Source organism: Portunus trituberculatus, chromosome 41 (assembly GCF_017591435.1).
Source record: "Portunus trituberculatus isolate SZX2019 chromosome 41, ASM1759143v1, whole genome shotgun sequence".
Classification (NCBI taxonomy): Eukaryota; Metazoa; Arthropoda; class Malacostraca; order Decapoda; family Portunidae; genus Portunus; species Portunus trituberculatus.
The window spans coordinates 37,729,662-37,743,226 of NC_059295.1; the positions used below are offsets into that span (position 1 = coordinate 37,729,662).

The 13,565-nt window shown below is 39.1% G+C and overlaps 1 protein-coding gene across 4 annotated transcripts; it reads right to left on the bottom strand.

Annotated features, from left to right (window-relative positions):
• Positions 1–733: 733 nt before the first annotated feature.
• LOC123516975 (zinc finger protein 436-like) lies at positions 734–9,899 on the bottom strand. Of its 4 annotated transcripts, XM_045276775.1 has the most exons (5): positions 9,764–9,899; positions 6,900–7,201; positions 5,415–5,785; positions 4,624–4,914; positions 734–4,050 (listed from the first exon to the last, which is right to left on the bottom strand). In XM_045276775.1, the coding sequence occupies exons 3-5, from the start codon at positions 5,553–5,555 to the stop codon at positions 2,260–2,262; spliced, it is 2,223 nt and encodes a 740-aa protein (XP_045132710.1). In that variant the 5' UTR covers positions 5,556–5,785; positions 6,900–7,201; positions 9,764–9,899; the 3' UTR covers positions 734–2,259. The 4 variants fall into 4 exon arrangements, with proteins under 4 accessions (XP_045132710.1, XP_045132711.1, XP_045132713.1 ...); XM_045276776.1 differs by lacking the exon at positions 9,764–9,899 and having other exon boundaries at positions 6,900–7,611; XM_045276778.1 differs by lacking the exons at positions 6,900–7,201; positions 9,764–9,899 and adding an exon at positions 6,493–6,777.
• Between the last annotated feature and the right edge of the window lie 3,666 nt (positions 9,900–13,565).

Consider the following 13,565-nt stretch of genomic DNA (forward strand, 5'->3'; position numbering starts at 1 on the left):
GAGGGAGACAGTTGAGTGTCATTGAAGAAGAGGGAATAGTTGTCTGGAAGGTTGTGTCGAGTTGATAGATGGAGGAATTGAGTTTTTGAGGCATTGAAAACTACTAGATTTTCTCTGCCCCAGTCGGAAATCTTAGAAAGATCAGAAGTCAGGCATTCTGTGGCGTCCCTGCGTGATCTGTTAACTTCCTGAAAGGACGTGGAAAGATGTAGGGTGGTATCATCAGCGTAGGAGTGGATAGGGCAAGAAGTTTGGTTAAGGTCATTAATAAATAATAGAAAGAGAGTGGGTGACAGGACAGAACCCTGAGGAACACCACTATTAACAGATTTAGGAAAGAACTGTGGCCATTTACCACTGCAGCAACAGAACAATCAGAAAGGAAACTTGAGATAAAGTTGCACAGAGAAGGATAGAAACCGTAGGAGAGTGGTTTTGAAATCAAACCTTTACGCTAGACTCTATCAAAAGCTTTTGATATGTCTAACGCTACAGCAAAAGTTTCACCGAAATCTCTAAAAGAGGATGACCAAGACTCAGTAAGGAAAGCCAGATCACCAGTAGAGTGACCTTGACGGAAGCCATACTGGCGATCAGATAGAAGATTGTGAAGTGACAGATGTTTGAGAATCTTCCTATTCAGGATAGATTAAAAACTTTAGACAAGCAAGAGATTAAAGCTATAGGATGGTAGTTTGAGGGATTAGAACAGTCACCCTTTTTAGGAACAGGCTGAATGTAGGCAAACTTCCACTTTTTTTCTTTTTACCAGTTGTTAAGATGTCTCTAACTTGCTTAGTGTGCTTCTCAATTCTCTGATATAACAGGCATTATTCTTTTCATTTCACTTTGGGCACCAAGATCTTTGTTCAAAGATTTTCATAAGACTTCAAGGTTCTGATCTGTTAGAACACACTGATTCTAAATTTTCAATGAGACAGAATGATTAGTCTTCATTATATGGTTTTGTTTAACAAGAACATCCACTACATTGCCATTTTTCATTTAATTTAGATTTCAAGATCTGAACTAATTCTTCTATCACATCATTCCCTACATCAATCTCAAAGTACATTATGAATTTACTGACTTTTAGCTTTCATTTTCACATGCAATGCATGTTGTTCTTTAATGTAACTACTAATTAATCACCTGTTATTATCTATTACTCATTAAAACAATACAATTAGTTGATCTTAGACTATTTAGCTATGTTCCAATCTGTGCCTCTTCTCATTCCAAGGTCTAAAAAATTTCCTCTTAGGAATTTAGCTCTATTTATTCCAATCTTACTTGCATCCAAGATATTTTCTTTGCCACTTTCTAGACCTATGATCAACAGTTCAAGACCTAGACTAGTTTGTTCTAACATTATGCATGGTAAAGTCATATTCCAATGATATTAGTATCTGGGAGTAATTCTCTGACTTTTGCAACCACTGAATCATTGTAATTAGTAATTGTGGAACTGTCTCATCCTTATAACCTTTAAATATTCTTTCACCTGTGAGCTTTGTATCTTCCTATACCTATACCAGTTTAACTCAAGCTCATTTAAAAAATATTAAAACAAATTTACAAAATATGAAACAGATCAACTGATGCTGAAAGAAGCCTTGATATGCTCCCTCCATAACAGTAAGAATGATGCTTCAGTACTCACCTTCCTCAAGCTTTCCCATTCAGTCAGGCTTTTCAACTTCTCTGGCTTCTGCACTAAAGTCCCTCCAACCTCAGCACTGTCATGGCATTTAACCAGGTCATTCAGCCAAGTCAACTTAAAGAAAATGTTACATTATATTCACAAAATAAATAGACATCTAAACATCTGAACATACCATTGCATTGCTTGAGTCATTCAGAGGCCACCACTTATCAATATACCACAACTTTTGGCACTTGAATGTACATTAAATTTGTTTAAGCTTTTGTCAAATGTGATGATACTTCACAACAGTAAGTGTTTCCATAACACATATTGAAAATAATGCATGAAAAAGCAATAAATATCAAAATACAGCCATAAGATTTGGAATGACATGAGAATCTTTGTTTCTCCATCACCATATCCCTACTGACTCAGTGTGCTGTCAAAATTTCACAGTTCACACTTCCAACACAACGCATCAAATCTATTCAAACAGTGAAACCTTGAGACCTCCATCTGAGTGTCTTATCATCACTTCAGTCTTCCTAAAGAAAAAAAAAAAAAAAAAAAAAAAGGTCATGATCTTCGATTCAAGTAACAGATCTAGACACTTATTTACTCCAGCTTGAAACCCATTGAGTATGACTTGTAGTTGCCTGAGTCTCACTGAATGGAAATTGCAATTGTATTTGAGTTGGCATAGTGGGAGCCTTCACTGACATAGTGAAGGGAGTAGACTGTGCCTGTGGCTGCTGAGGTGGTGGTGGTGGTGGTTGTGGTTGTTGTTGTTGCTGTTGCTGCTGCTGCTGCTGTTGTTGTTGCTGTGGTGGTGGCGGTGGTGGTGGTGGTGGTGGTTGCTGCTGCTGCTGCTGTACCTGTTGCTGATGAGCAGCAGCTGGAAGGGTAGTAGCTACCATCACCTGCTGAGGTTGAGTATCTGGTATAGCTGGGGTTTCACAGAAGCACCAAGACTGCCACTGATTGTTGCCTCCAAAGGTCAAAACATGAGCTGTATGGTTCTGGCAGTTGTTTGCAGGCCGTGCAGCACGAGCAGGTTGGCCAGGTCCACCTGACAACATGAGTGTGGGAACCTGAGCCATCTGCTGGGAGGCAGGCTGTGTAGGGCCAGGCTGACCATACTGAGGAAGGTGGCTTGGATCTTGAGTAGTAATGATAGTGCCAGAAGGTAATGTAATCTGTTGTTGCTGTTGAGACTGCTGTACCTGTGGCTGTGGCTGTGGTTGTGGTTGCTGCTGGTGTTGATGCTGCTGGTGCTGCTGTTGTTGATGTTGCTGCTGTTGTTGTTGTTGTTGTTGTTGTTGTTGTAGTTGTTGTTGCTGTTGTTGTTGTTGTTGCTGCTGTGCAGCCTGGGACAGATGATCCTGTCTATTAGCTGGCTCTTCATCATGCATCTGGAGACAATGCCTCTTAAGACTGCGGAACTCTCTAAACATTGCATTGCACCTCTTACAAGTGTATGGCTTGGCTCCCACATGCTTATACATGTGTCTTTTGAGAGCACTCTTGTCCAGGAAGTCTGCAAAGCATTTTTCACACTGGAAGCCTTTCTCCCCTGTATGGCGCATCATGTGCCGTCTGTATGAGGTCGATTGAAGGAAGTGTTGATTGCACACTTCACACACGTGTGGTTTTGCTGTACTGTGGATCATTTTGTGTTTCTTGAGGTCTCTGGGACGTGTGTACTCTGCAAAACATTCGTCACATTTGAAAGGTGTTTCTCCAGTGTGACTGTATTTGTGCCACTTGAGGTTATTCTTGCGGCTGAATGAAGCATCACACACATCACACTGGAAAGGTTTGACACCAGTGTGGGCAATTTTGTGCCGTTTAAGGTCAATGGCCTGCCCAAAGGAAGCTGGACAGAGGTCACACTTATAAGGCTGTTCCCCAGTGTGGGTGATCATGTGACGCGTCAGATTATTTTTGACGCAGAATGCTGCCTGGCAAACAACACATACATAGGGTTTCTCCCCTGTATGGATGCGACTGTGCCTATTGAGGCTGCTCTTCTGAATGAAAGCAGCATTACACATGGGGCATATATAGGGCTTGAGTTGGGTGTGAATTCGTTCATGAGTGCGGAGGTGAGAGATCTGCTTGAAGGACTGTTTACATACATCACACTGGTACGGCTTCTCCCCTGTGTGAGATCGCTTGTGGATATTGAGATGACTGCTCTGTACAAAGCGAGCCCCACACTCATTACAACCATATGGCTTCTCCCCGCTGTGCAAACGCATATGCAGGCGGTAACTGTTGATGTGGGTGAATTGGGAATTGCAGTGGGTGCAGGAAAGAGCCTCTTGGTGGGCATGCTGGCGGTGCTTCATCAGTTTGTTCATGCGAGAAAATACCACATGACACTGATCACATTCATATTTCTGGAAATAAAACTGAGCATCAATCCATCTGTCTGTCTGCTGTAAGTAAAGCATGAAGTTCATCTACCATTCCATATATTTCTTGTTCTATGACTATGTGAACAAGAGAGAAAACCAAAGGTAATTCTAAAAAAAGAACTGCTATGGAAAATAGAGATGCATTAATGACTGAAATGAGCCTTGCTAATGAGCAATCAAGGGTCACACAGGTACATAGCATATATGTGGCAGATTTTATCAAATGTTAATCTTGCACGAGTTCTCAAAATTTCAGACATCAATAGCAGTCTTATGATAAAATTATTAATAAATGAATAGCTTTGTACTGCATGACATAAAGCAAACTGTGGACATACTGGGACAGCTAACATGATATCTTTACATACAAAAGGCCATCTGCCTAACATGTGAAACACTATCAGAAGAAATGGCAGAATGCAGAAATTCAAATGCAACTGTCCTTATATTTAGGCTGATCTCACAGTTTTGGGCTACTGACTTTAATTCTCTGCTGGTCTACAATAACTTTGTACCAAGACACTTCTCTCAAGGCAGGCAAGTGTGGAGTCTCACCTCAGTTTGATCGTCTAGATGCACCTTGGCATGATATTTGAGCTGAGTGTCCCTGGCAAACCTTGCTGGACACTGTTCACACTGGTAGATTTTGTTCAGCTTCCTTGGGGTGAAAGTTAGCCGCCTTTTCCTCCTCTTTCTTCCCTTTTGCACTTTTTTTCCCTTCTCTGGTTTGATTGCTATCTCCCCTACTCCCTCTTCTTCTTCCTCTTCTTCATCTTCCTCCTCCTCCTCCTCCTCCTCATCAGCACCAGCAGCTTCTGCATCAGGCTGTAGACCTGCTTCCTCAACCTGCCAAATATGAATAAACATTACAGCACTGTTATGTTACCCATTATTTTGGACCTGTAAGGTGAAGGGCAAAACTTGCCAACCACCTTCCTACAGGATACCACTGGAGATCAATAACTCACAGTAGCTTGGTAGAGTTGCTGCCTTGATCCTGTAGCTATATATATTCTTTACATATACTAGTGGTCAACAATTCTGGATTAAGCACACATTTTGTAAAGAGAATCCAAATAAAAATATTCTGTTTCTCTACACCACTCTCATTTACTTAACATAAAAAATCAGTAATTACATCCTGAACACTTCAGGTAAATCTGTCAAATTCTAATGCTGCTTAAATTTCAAGTCCTGACTTATTCAAGCATGGCCATAGGCCATACCAAGGTTCACATCCCAAGCTTAAACATACTGATTTAATAAAATATTGACAAATCTAATGGAGAACTTGAATAACAAAGAAGGCAAACAAGAAACAGGGAATATTGAGTGATTCAACACACCTCAATCTCTAATTCCTCTTCCTTCTTGATGATGTTGGTGATCCCATTGGAGATCTGTTCCATCACTCCCCCGGCCATCTCCCTCTCCACCATCTGGCTCAGGCCTTCACTCACCATCTGCTCCATCCTCTCCTCTACCATCTCCTGCCCTAACTGCACTATGGCCCCATCTACCTCAGGTCCCAGCAAGCTAGGGATATGTGTGGGAATTTCACGGTAACATGGGTCATGTCCCCTGTTGAAACATGAGCCATGACCTTCTCAGCAGCCTGCTCCATGGCTCCTTCAGGTCACTACTGGTGATGCAAGTATGCCACAAGGTCCCTGGATGTCTGCCAGGGCTGACCTCTTTAATCTTTTCTCATCCTGTGCTGAAAGAAAAGTCTTCATTCAATCAGCTTGATGAAATGATGTAACCAGACAATATTTTGATTGAATTAAACTCCTAAAGTGGCCTATATATATTAACCCTCAAGCAACATTAATCTAACCTACACTAACTTCCATCCTCCTTAAATGCAGTCACAGTTAATTTTGACAAGTATATCCTTGCTACTTTATACTTAGAATAATCTGAAAATGGTTGAGTCACACATGTTAAGGATATGCAATCAGCATAAGTGCTTGCTACTTTTCGAATCTACTTCTATTTTACCAGTTAAATATAGAAATATAAAATTCTGCAACTTGTTTTGTGGTGGAACTGCTGTTTGTCTTTTTCAAGGGAATCTACTCATTAAACCAGAAATACCCAATAACAATTATCACACATGGTTTCATAACTGCCACATAAAAACCTGCTTACAACAAACTGTTTTCACCATTAACCTAATGCCACATGTTACCTTTCCTAACCCATTACACATGTAGCCTCAGCCATCAAGCATTCAATATACCTAAATAAAACCCAGAGAAATTCATGCCGCCACTGTCTTACAAGACAACGCGTAAACAACGTCTTACCTTAATTCTACATGATCTGCGACTTCTAGAGGAGGTAGAACCACACACGCAAATTTCTTGTACCCAACAACAGTAATATGATGTATTCTAAACACTGCATGTAACAAATACCTACCTAACTAACAGCAGATGAGCCTTTCAGGTCCACAGCAACATAATGCCTCAACACAAATGTTTGACCCCTATAAGCCCCATGACCTAAGCAAGGAGCCCCTGAGCATCACCTTGTCCTGACATCAAAGCTGCCTTGACCTAGCTTCACCCTAACCCCTCTGAACACCAGCATGAGGCCCAATATTCAGGCAGCGGACAGGCACACCCCCAACACCGCTGCACTGAGCCAACAAGACAAACTGGTAAGAAAGTAGGCACAGCACAGCATGTAAACAAACCCTCACCTCACGAGTCAGGACAACCAAACTCACTCCTACCACTCTGGACCTTATTTCAATCATTATAAGCCTTTAAAGCAATATATACATTTGCACATGCACATTTCCTAGTGACTTGAGAATGAAATACCTTTTTTTTTTGGCTTTGGTTTGTATGCACAAGCGTTGAGTGTGAGAGCAGCAGTGGGTGACGTGCCAGATGAATGGTAGCTTCTCTCGTCCCGTCACGTGAACCTCTTTCTGGCTGCTGCCTCGCCCAACAAAACTGGCCACGGCAGGATGCAGACACTTCCTAATGTATATATGTTCGGTGCTAACTTGAGAATGAGAGCCCGTTTTCCCGGAATATCAAGGAGCGATTCTGTATTGATTTGTACACTTGGCACCGCCTCGCCTTGGTTGGCTGCCTCGCCCGAGAACGTCCTCTACACCCTGGATGAAATAAAGAAAAAGTGCTCATGTTGCGCCCTCCTGCAACATGCGTGCACTTCAGGCAAGCTAAGCAAACTTATACTTAGCTAAATAATTGGAAAAATCAAATTCATGAGGATTTGTTTCCATTTATGAAAAGCGTGAATTATCGCACTACTTTCTGGTCCCCCATAACAGCTTGCCCGCCAAGTTTGAAAACAGTCCACAGAAGATGCTACAGTGATAAGATTATAAGGCATATTACTTTTCCTCCATTTATTAGTAATTCACGTATGTGAATGTGAAAGGGTTAACGGGTTGATACAGACACAGTTTATGAACCCTATGGGATGTTTCAATTAACTTATTTCTTTATTATGTGGCTTTACTGCCAAGACTGACTTGAAATTATCCAATGATACCTTCAAACATGCAAACATATGTACTTATATTCGTGTACATATGCAGAAGTGGCAAATAAACACTGGCAGGATGGCACAGACACTTTATTGACCAAATGGAGAGTATAAAAAAAAAAAAAAAAAAAATATATATATATATATATATATATATATATATATATATATATATATATATATATATATATATATATATATATATATATATATATATATATATATATATATATATATATATATATATTCAATTATTTAGCCTTGATTACAATGATCTGCTTTAAGACTATCTAATGATGCTCCCAAACATATGTAAAATTTACATAAATCCATGCATAAGTGTATGGACCTTAAACTGAAAGTTATGAAAGGCCTCACCCGCAGATGATACGACAGACAGTGCATGGACCTTCTCGTGTAATAGGAGAAACAAAACATTGGTTCGTACATCAGTACTTGCATCAAGAGGAAAGAAAAGAAAAAAAAAATATTGCAAGCAAAGAAAAGCGTTTCCTTCTTGAAGACTTCAGGATCTCCTTATACATATTTTCCAGAGTGATAAGTTACATCTTTCGCCGTGACAAAGGTACAAATTTACAGAATCACGTAATTTTGTTATTCATCAACCAATCATGCAGAACGCTATATACAATTAATTTATATTTGTGGTGGCCTAAGTCATCTTAGAAATTATTCGTGTGAGACAATTCCGCAAGGGTCGCCCCTCTTATTACATTTTTCTGAGTTCCAGGGCCACGGTGCCCTCCGCGGCCATCTTATGTCGCCTCCTGATTACCACACACTCACACACACACACTTTATCGTTGTGTTTTCTTTTATATATTTTTTTTCTTTTTATTTTTCCCTTCACGTGCCTCTTGCTGAGTATTCTTTTCTCACGATTCTTTTTTCTTTGTGGATTTATCTTTCTTATGTTTATTTGTTTATTCATTTAATTGTAGTTATTGTTATAACATGACTTTTATAAATTCCTCTGCATTATTATTTATTATTTTTACATGAATTTTCTAAAACGTGTCAGTGTCAATTTGTATATTATAAAGATATAATCCATTATTACTATTATTATTATTATTATTATTATTATTATTATTATTATCATCATTATTATCATTATCATTATTATTATCATCATCATCATCATCATCATTATTACTATTATCTATGATGTATTTCATTGATTCATTACTCTTCTCTTCATCAGTTTGGTTGCGGGCATGTATCGTCTTCTCACGTTACAATACATTACCAATTCATTTTTATGCTTTATTATATTCTATTTTAGTTGTTGTTTTCAGAACTTTTCCTATTTTTATTTATGCTTTATCAATTACTTTTTTTTACAAGGCTTTTAAAGATTTCCTAGTCTTGTTCGTACTTTATTTTTTATTATAATTATTATAATCTATGTGGATTTTCTGAAAATTTCCTTTTTCTTATCGCGACTATTCTTTGTGTGCATATATTTTACGTGTCTCCTCTTAATTATTCTTTTCCCAACACAAGAATTCATTTTGACTTTGCAGGGGAAGGAAGGAGGGGAGGAGTAAAAAAAAAAGTTATTGTACTCTACCATATGCATATTTTTGAAGTATAGTATACGTATCATCATTTTCCCAGACAAAAATAATAACTGTAATAACTTTCACCAAAACCCGTTACAAATAAGGGGAATGACACACGGAAACTTTTGAGAATGCGGTCAATGAATAGAACAGTACATTATAAAAACGAAAAGGGACGGGAAGCCTTATTACATGATATGAGAGTCGATTTACGGAGCACCAACTGACAACTTTAAGGTAAGTGAGCAGCAGACACAAACAAGGGTATATTATATCAAAATGTCCTTCAAAAACCTGAGCAAAATCTGAAAGGGCAAAGATCAATTCTGGAATAGAAGTGAGGATGATTGTGAGAACGGTAGGCGAGGACGGTGAAACAGGAAGTGATGGAGAGAGAGAGAGAGAGAGAGAGAGAGAGAGAGAGAGAGAGAGAGAGAGAGAGAGAGAGAGAGAGAGAGAGAGAGAGAGAGAGAGATGAATACCGAGAAAGCGATAAAAAAGAAAGAAAAAAAAAATCTAATTTCAGTATCTTAATATTCAACCTACCCTAACACTCTTATCTCCATGCCTAAGTTACTCACTAGGCTGACAGTGGCCGGCTGGCCGCACAAGAGTGGCCGCCACACCACCCGCCGCTTCATCGCCATCTGCGGTTACGAATTAAGAACATGAAGACTTTCCGCACCAACTGAGCAGCCAACCCAGCTGCAGCAGATACGGAGAGAGAGAGAGAGAGAGAGAGAGAGAGAGAGAGAGAGACTTGAATGAACTAATACCACCGTTTATTTTGAAGAGCTTAAATGGTGTCGAGAAGAAGCAGGTTCACGTTGCTGTGGTGCTAAAAAAAAAAAAAATCAATAATTATTTCCCTCTAAGAGTCTAATGCCTCTTTTGACCTTACTTTAACAAAAAAAAAAAAAAAAAAAAAAATCAGCAAAGAGCTTCATGAATTTAAGGTTATTTTCCGCAAAACTCATGCACACAAACTTATAGTACATTTTTGCCAATCAAACACACACACACACACACACACACACACACACACACACACACACACACAAGATGCCATAAGATGACATGAATAACACTAAATGGTCCATTTAAACGTGTGGATTACATTAGATCAACTATGTACTTGTGTGTGGCGGAGAAAAAAAATCAATTAAAAATTAAAATCGGAGCATATTGAACTCCTCCAAATATAACGCAGAAATGAAAACTAAACTTAAAAACAAATATCATAGATCTGAGTTAAAAGTACCATAAACTTAAAACAGAAACATGTGAAATGCAAACTGAAAAAGAAGTCTGATAAAACAATCACATAATTAAGAGCTCTAATATAAATGGAAAACTATCGAAAGAAAATAAAATCACGAACACAAATCACATGATAAACATAATACACTTCAATAAGAGTCACACTATAAATCCACTTATTCTCGCAAACTTCACACGCATTCCGGCCAACCTTCGCGTGCTACCACGCGCACCAGTACCCACAATGCAAGCATCTCCAGTTTCCTGAGAACACCCATTGCCTCGCCTTGCCCAGGCCACCGTCCCTCGTTCCCTCTCTGTTTACTTAGAACATGGGAGCACAATCAGCGGCAGAAGTATGGAGCTTGTTCTTGTCCTGTTTACGTTTCTAGTGCTTAACTTCAGGTATTTCTGCATGGTTGGTCTGCTGCCGTGCGGGGCTGTATAGTTGGATGTTGGAGGAAGTGGTGCCCAGTAACCTTCTGTCCTACGTCATCTCTGTGTCCCTTCTCATTTACAGTGCTTTATATTGTTATAAGTTGCCTGTTTGATACAAAGTTACAATAATCATTCTCGTGTAAATCTAAAAATGTGCTTGGAAGCATTTTACTTCCAAAACTTTTTCTTCTTTTACTTCTTCAAGTTGTGTCTGGAGAGTTTTTTTTCCTGGATATTGTGGTTGTAGAAAACTTGTTACTCACTATTTGAAAGACATGAAAATAAATAGGAGTATAAACTGACAAATCGTAGGTGAATGTAGTAAAATATTTGTCTACGAGTGAAAGAGTTAAGATGAATATATAGGGTGTGATGAGAGAGAGAGAGAGAGAGAGAGAGAGAGAGAGAGAGAGAGAGAGAGAGAGAGAGAGAGAGAGAGAGAGAGAGAGAGAGAGAGAGAGAGAGAGAGAGAGAGAGAGAGAGAGAGAGAGAGAGAGAGAGAGAGAGAGTGTGTGTGTGTGTGTGTGTGTGTGTGTGTGTGTGTGTGTGTGTGTGTGTGTGTGTGTGTGTGTGTGTGTGTTGGGGGCAGCACTATATACCTGGGACGCCAGCACATAAACAAACACTAACTAAGCAATATAAGCACGCGTACATAACCATACTGGTGAGAAACGTGTGGACGCACTCGCCAAATGTGTGTCAGCATAGAGACACAGATGAATGGCTACAACACAACTCTGCCACGAACACTGCCTGGTACAACAAAACAAAACACGATGCATTACAAAATTACATCAAAACTCATAGGTTCCGAATAATTTTTTGATGGTCAAACTTTCACGATCGACATCAATTGGAAGAGCCTAATCCATCTCTCTCTCTCTCTCTCTCTCTCTCTCTCTCTCTCTCTCTCTCTCTCTCTCTCTCTCTCATATCCTACTCCTCTAATCTAAACCCTTTCATTCCTAGACAAATATTTTCCTACATGAATAGACCTAAGATTTTTCAGTTTACGCTTATATTTATAGGCTAGTCTATCAAATAGTTATGTAACCTGGGAAAAAGGAGACAAAATTAATAATCTATTCTCTCTTTTCCTTTCGTTCTGTAACCATGCAAACATTTTTTTTTTGTTACATAGCTTCCAACGTTACCAAAGGGAATCTATGGGAGTGACATATAACAATCAAATCTTCCCTCACTCGATTACTATGCTAACAACAACACTGCAACACCACCTTCGTGAGTCGTCCACACACACCCTCACTGCTTTTTGTAAAGAATTATATGGCACTGCATGGAAAAACAAAATAGATCAAAAGTCGCTACCTCATGCGGAACAAGGCTAACAGAAATATGTATAGAAAGGAAAAAAGTGCACCGTGTTGACATACAGAGGAAATTGACCGGAAATGACGGGATGCAAAGGTATAATCTCCACCCGTGTCTTAATTTCCGTGAATTGAATTGAAACATTGGAAACTGGGTTAAAAAATAAATCCGGTTGTATGTCTCTCTACAGAAATGGGAGAAGAGAAAAATACAATATTTCATACGCACAGCAAAACTATTGTCCACCTCCAAACCTTTCCACCTCTTCAAGGAACGTAAATCACGGGAAAGACATGAAATAAAAAAAATCCCTGAATTCATCGCTAGCAGCTACAGAAACAATGTAGAGATGCCTGCATGTGCTTTGAGAGAAGAAAACAATGATTTTTTTTTCACTTCTTGAAAGAACTGAAATTACATGAAAGACAACGAAAGCATCCCTGAATTTCCCGCTAAGAGATACAGAGAGTGGCTTAAAGAGAACAAAATCAGTTTCTCGCTTTTTGGAGCTGAAATCACAGAAAAGATACTTAAAGTGTCCCTAAATTCATAGCTAAGGAGAAACAGAAAATGTTGCATGTGTATTCCTTAGAAAGTTGCTAATTAATACCTCACATCTCCCTAACCATCACATCTCTGCCAATAACTCATGATACACTTCCTTACAAGGGATAGGTCAACAATGACACCTAGATAAGAATGAACCTGCCCTCAGAAAAAAGGGAAAAAACGAGAGAAATAGTCAAACAAAATATAATACGGCTAATGTTAGAACTTTCTTTCACAGTATATTGAAGTCCACGCTGATAATCTGTCCCCGTCCACTTTCCTCTCATCGATCATCAAAAGCAAATGAGAATAAACAATAAATAAATAAAGGAAGGAAGGAATTAACGACACAAACAAAAACGGCTAAAATAAACAACATATAAAAACCATCATCCCTTATCTGATCTAGCGTGGCTAAAATAGAAGAAAAAAAAAAACAGAGAAAGAGGAGTTTTGGCGGTTGAACGGGGTCACTAAACACGTCTATCACTTCTATCCGTGTAATCTCTTAACGCGTTGATTGCTGATGGGAAGACAACACTAATAATTTGTTGAGTAGCTTTGTATTTTACTTCGCTGAAATAAGATTACGGATACTGAGAGGTTTGTTTTCTTTCGATCTTTTTTCCGTACGTAGTTTACTGGTAGTGGCGAGTAAGTCTTTAGTTATGGAGTATTAAACAACAATATCAACACCAACACGGCTCTCTCTCTCTCTCTCTCTCTCTCTCTCTCTCCTGTGTTTTCATCTTCCTTTCCCTTTTCTCTTATCTCCTCTCACCTCTCCATATTTTTACTCCCATA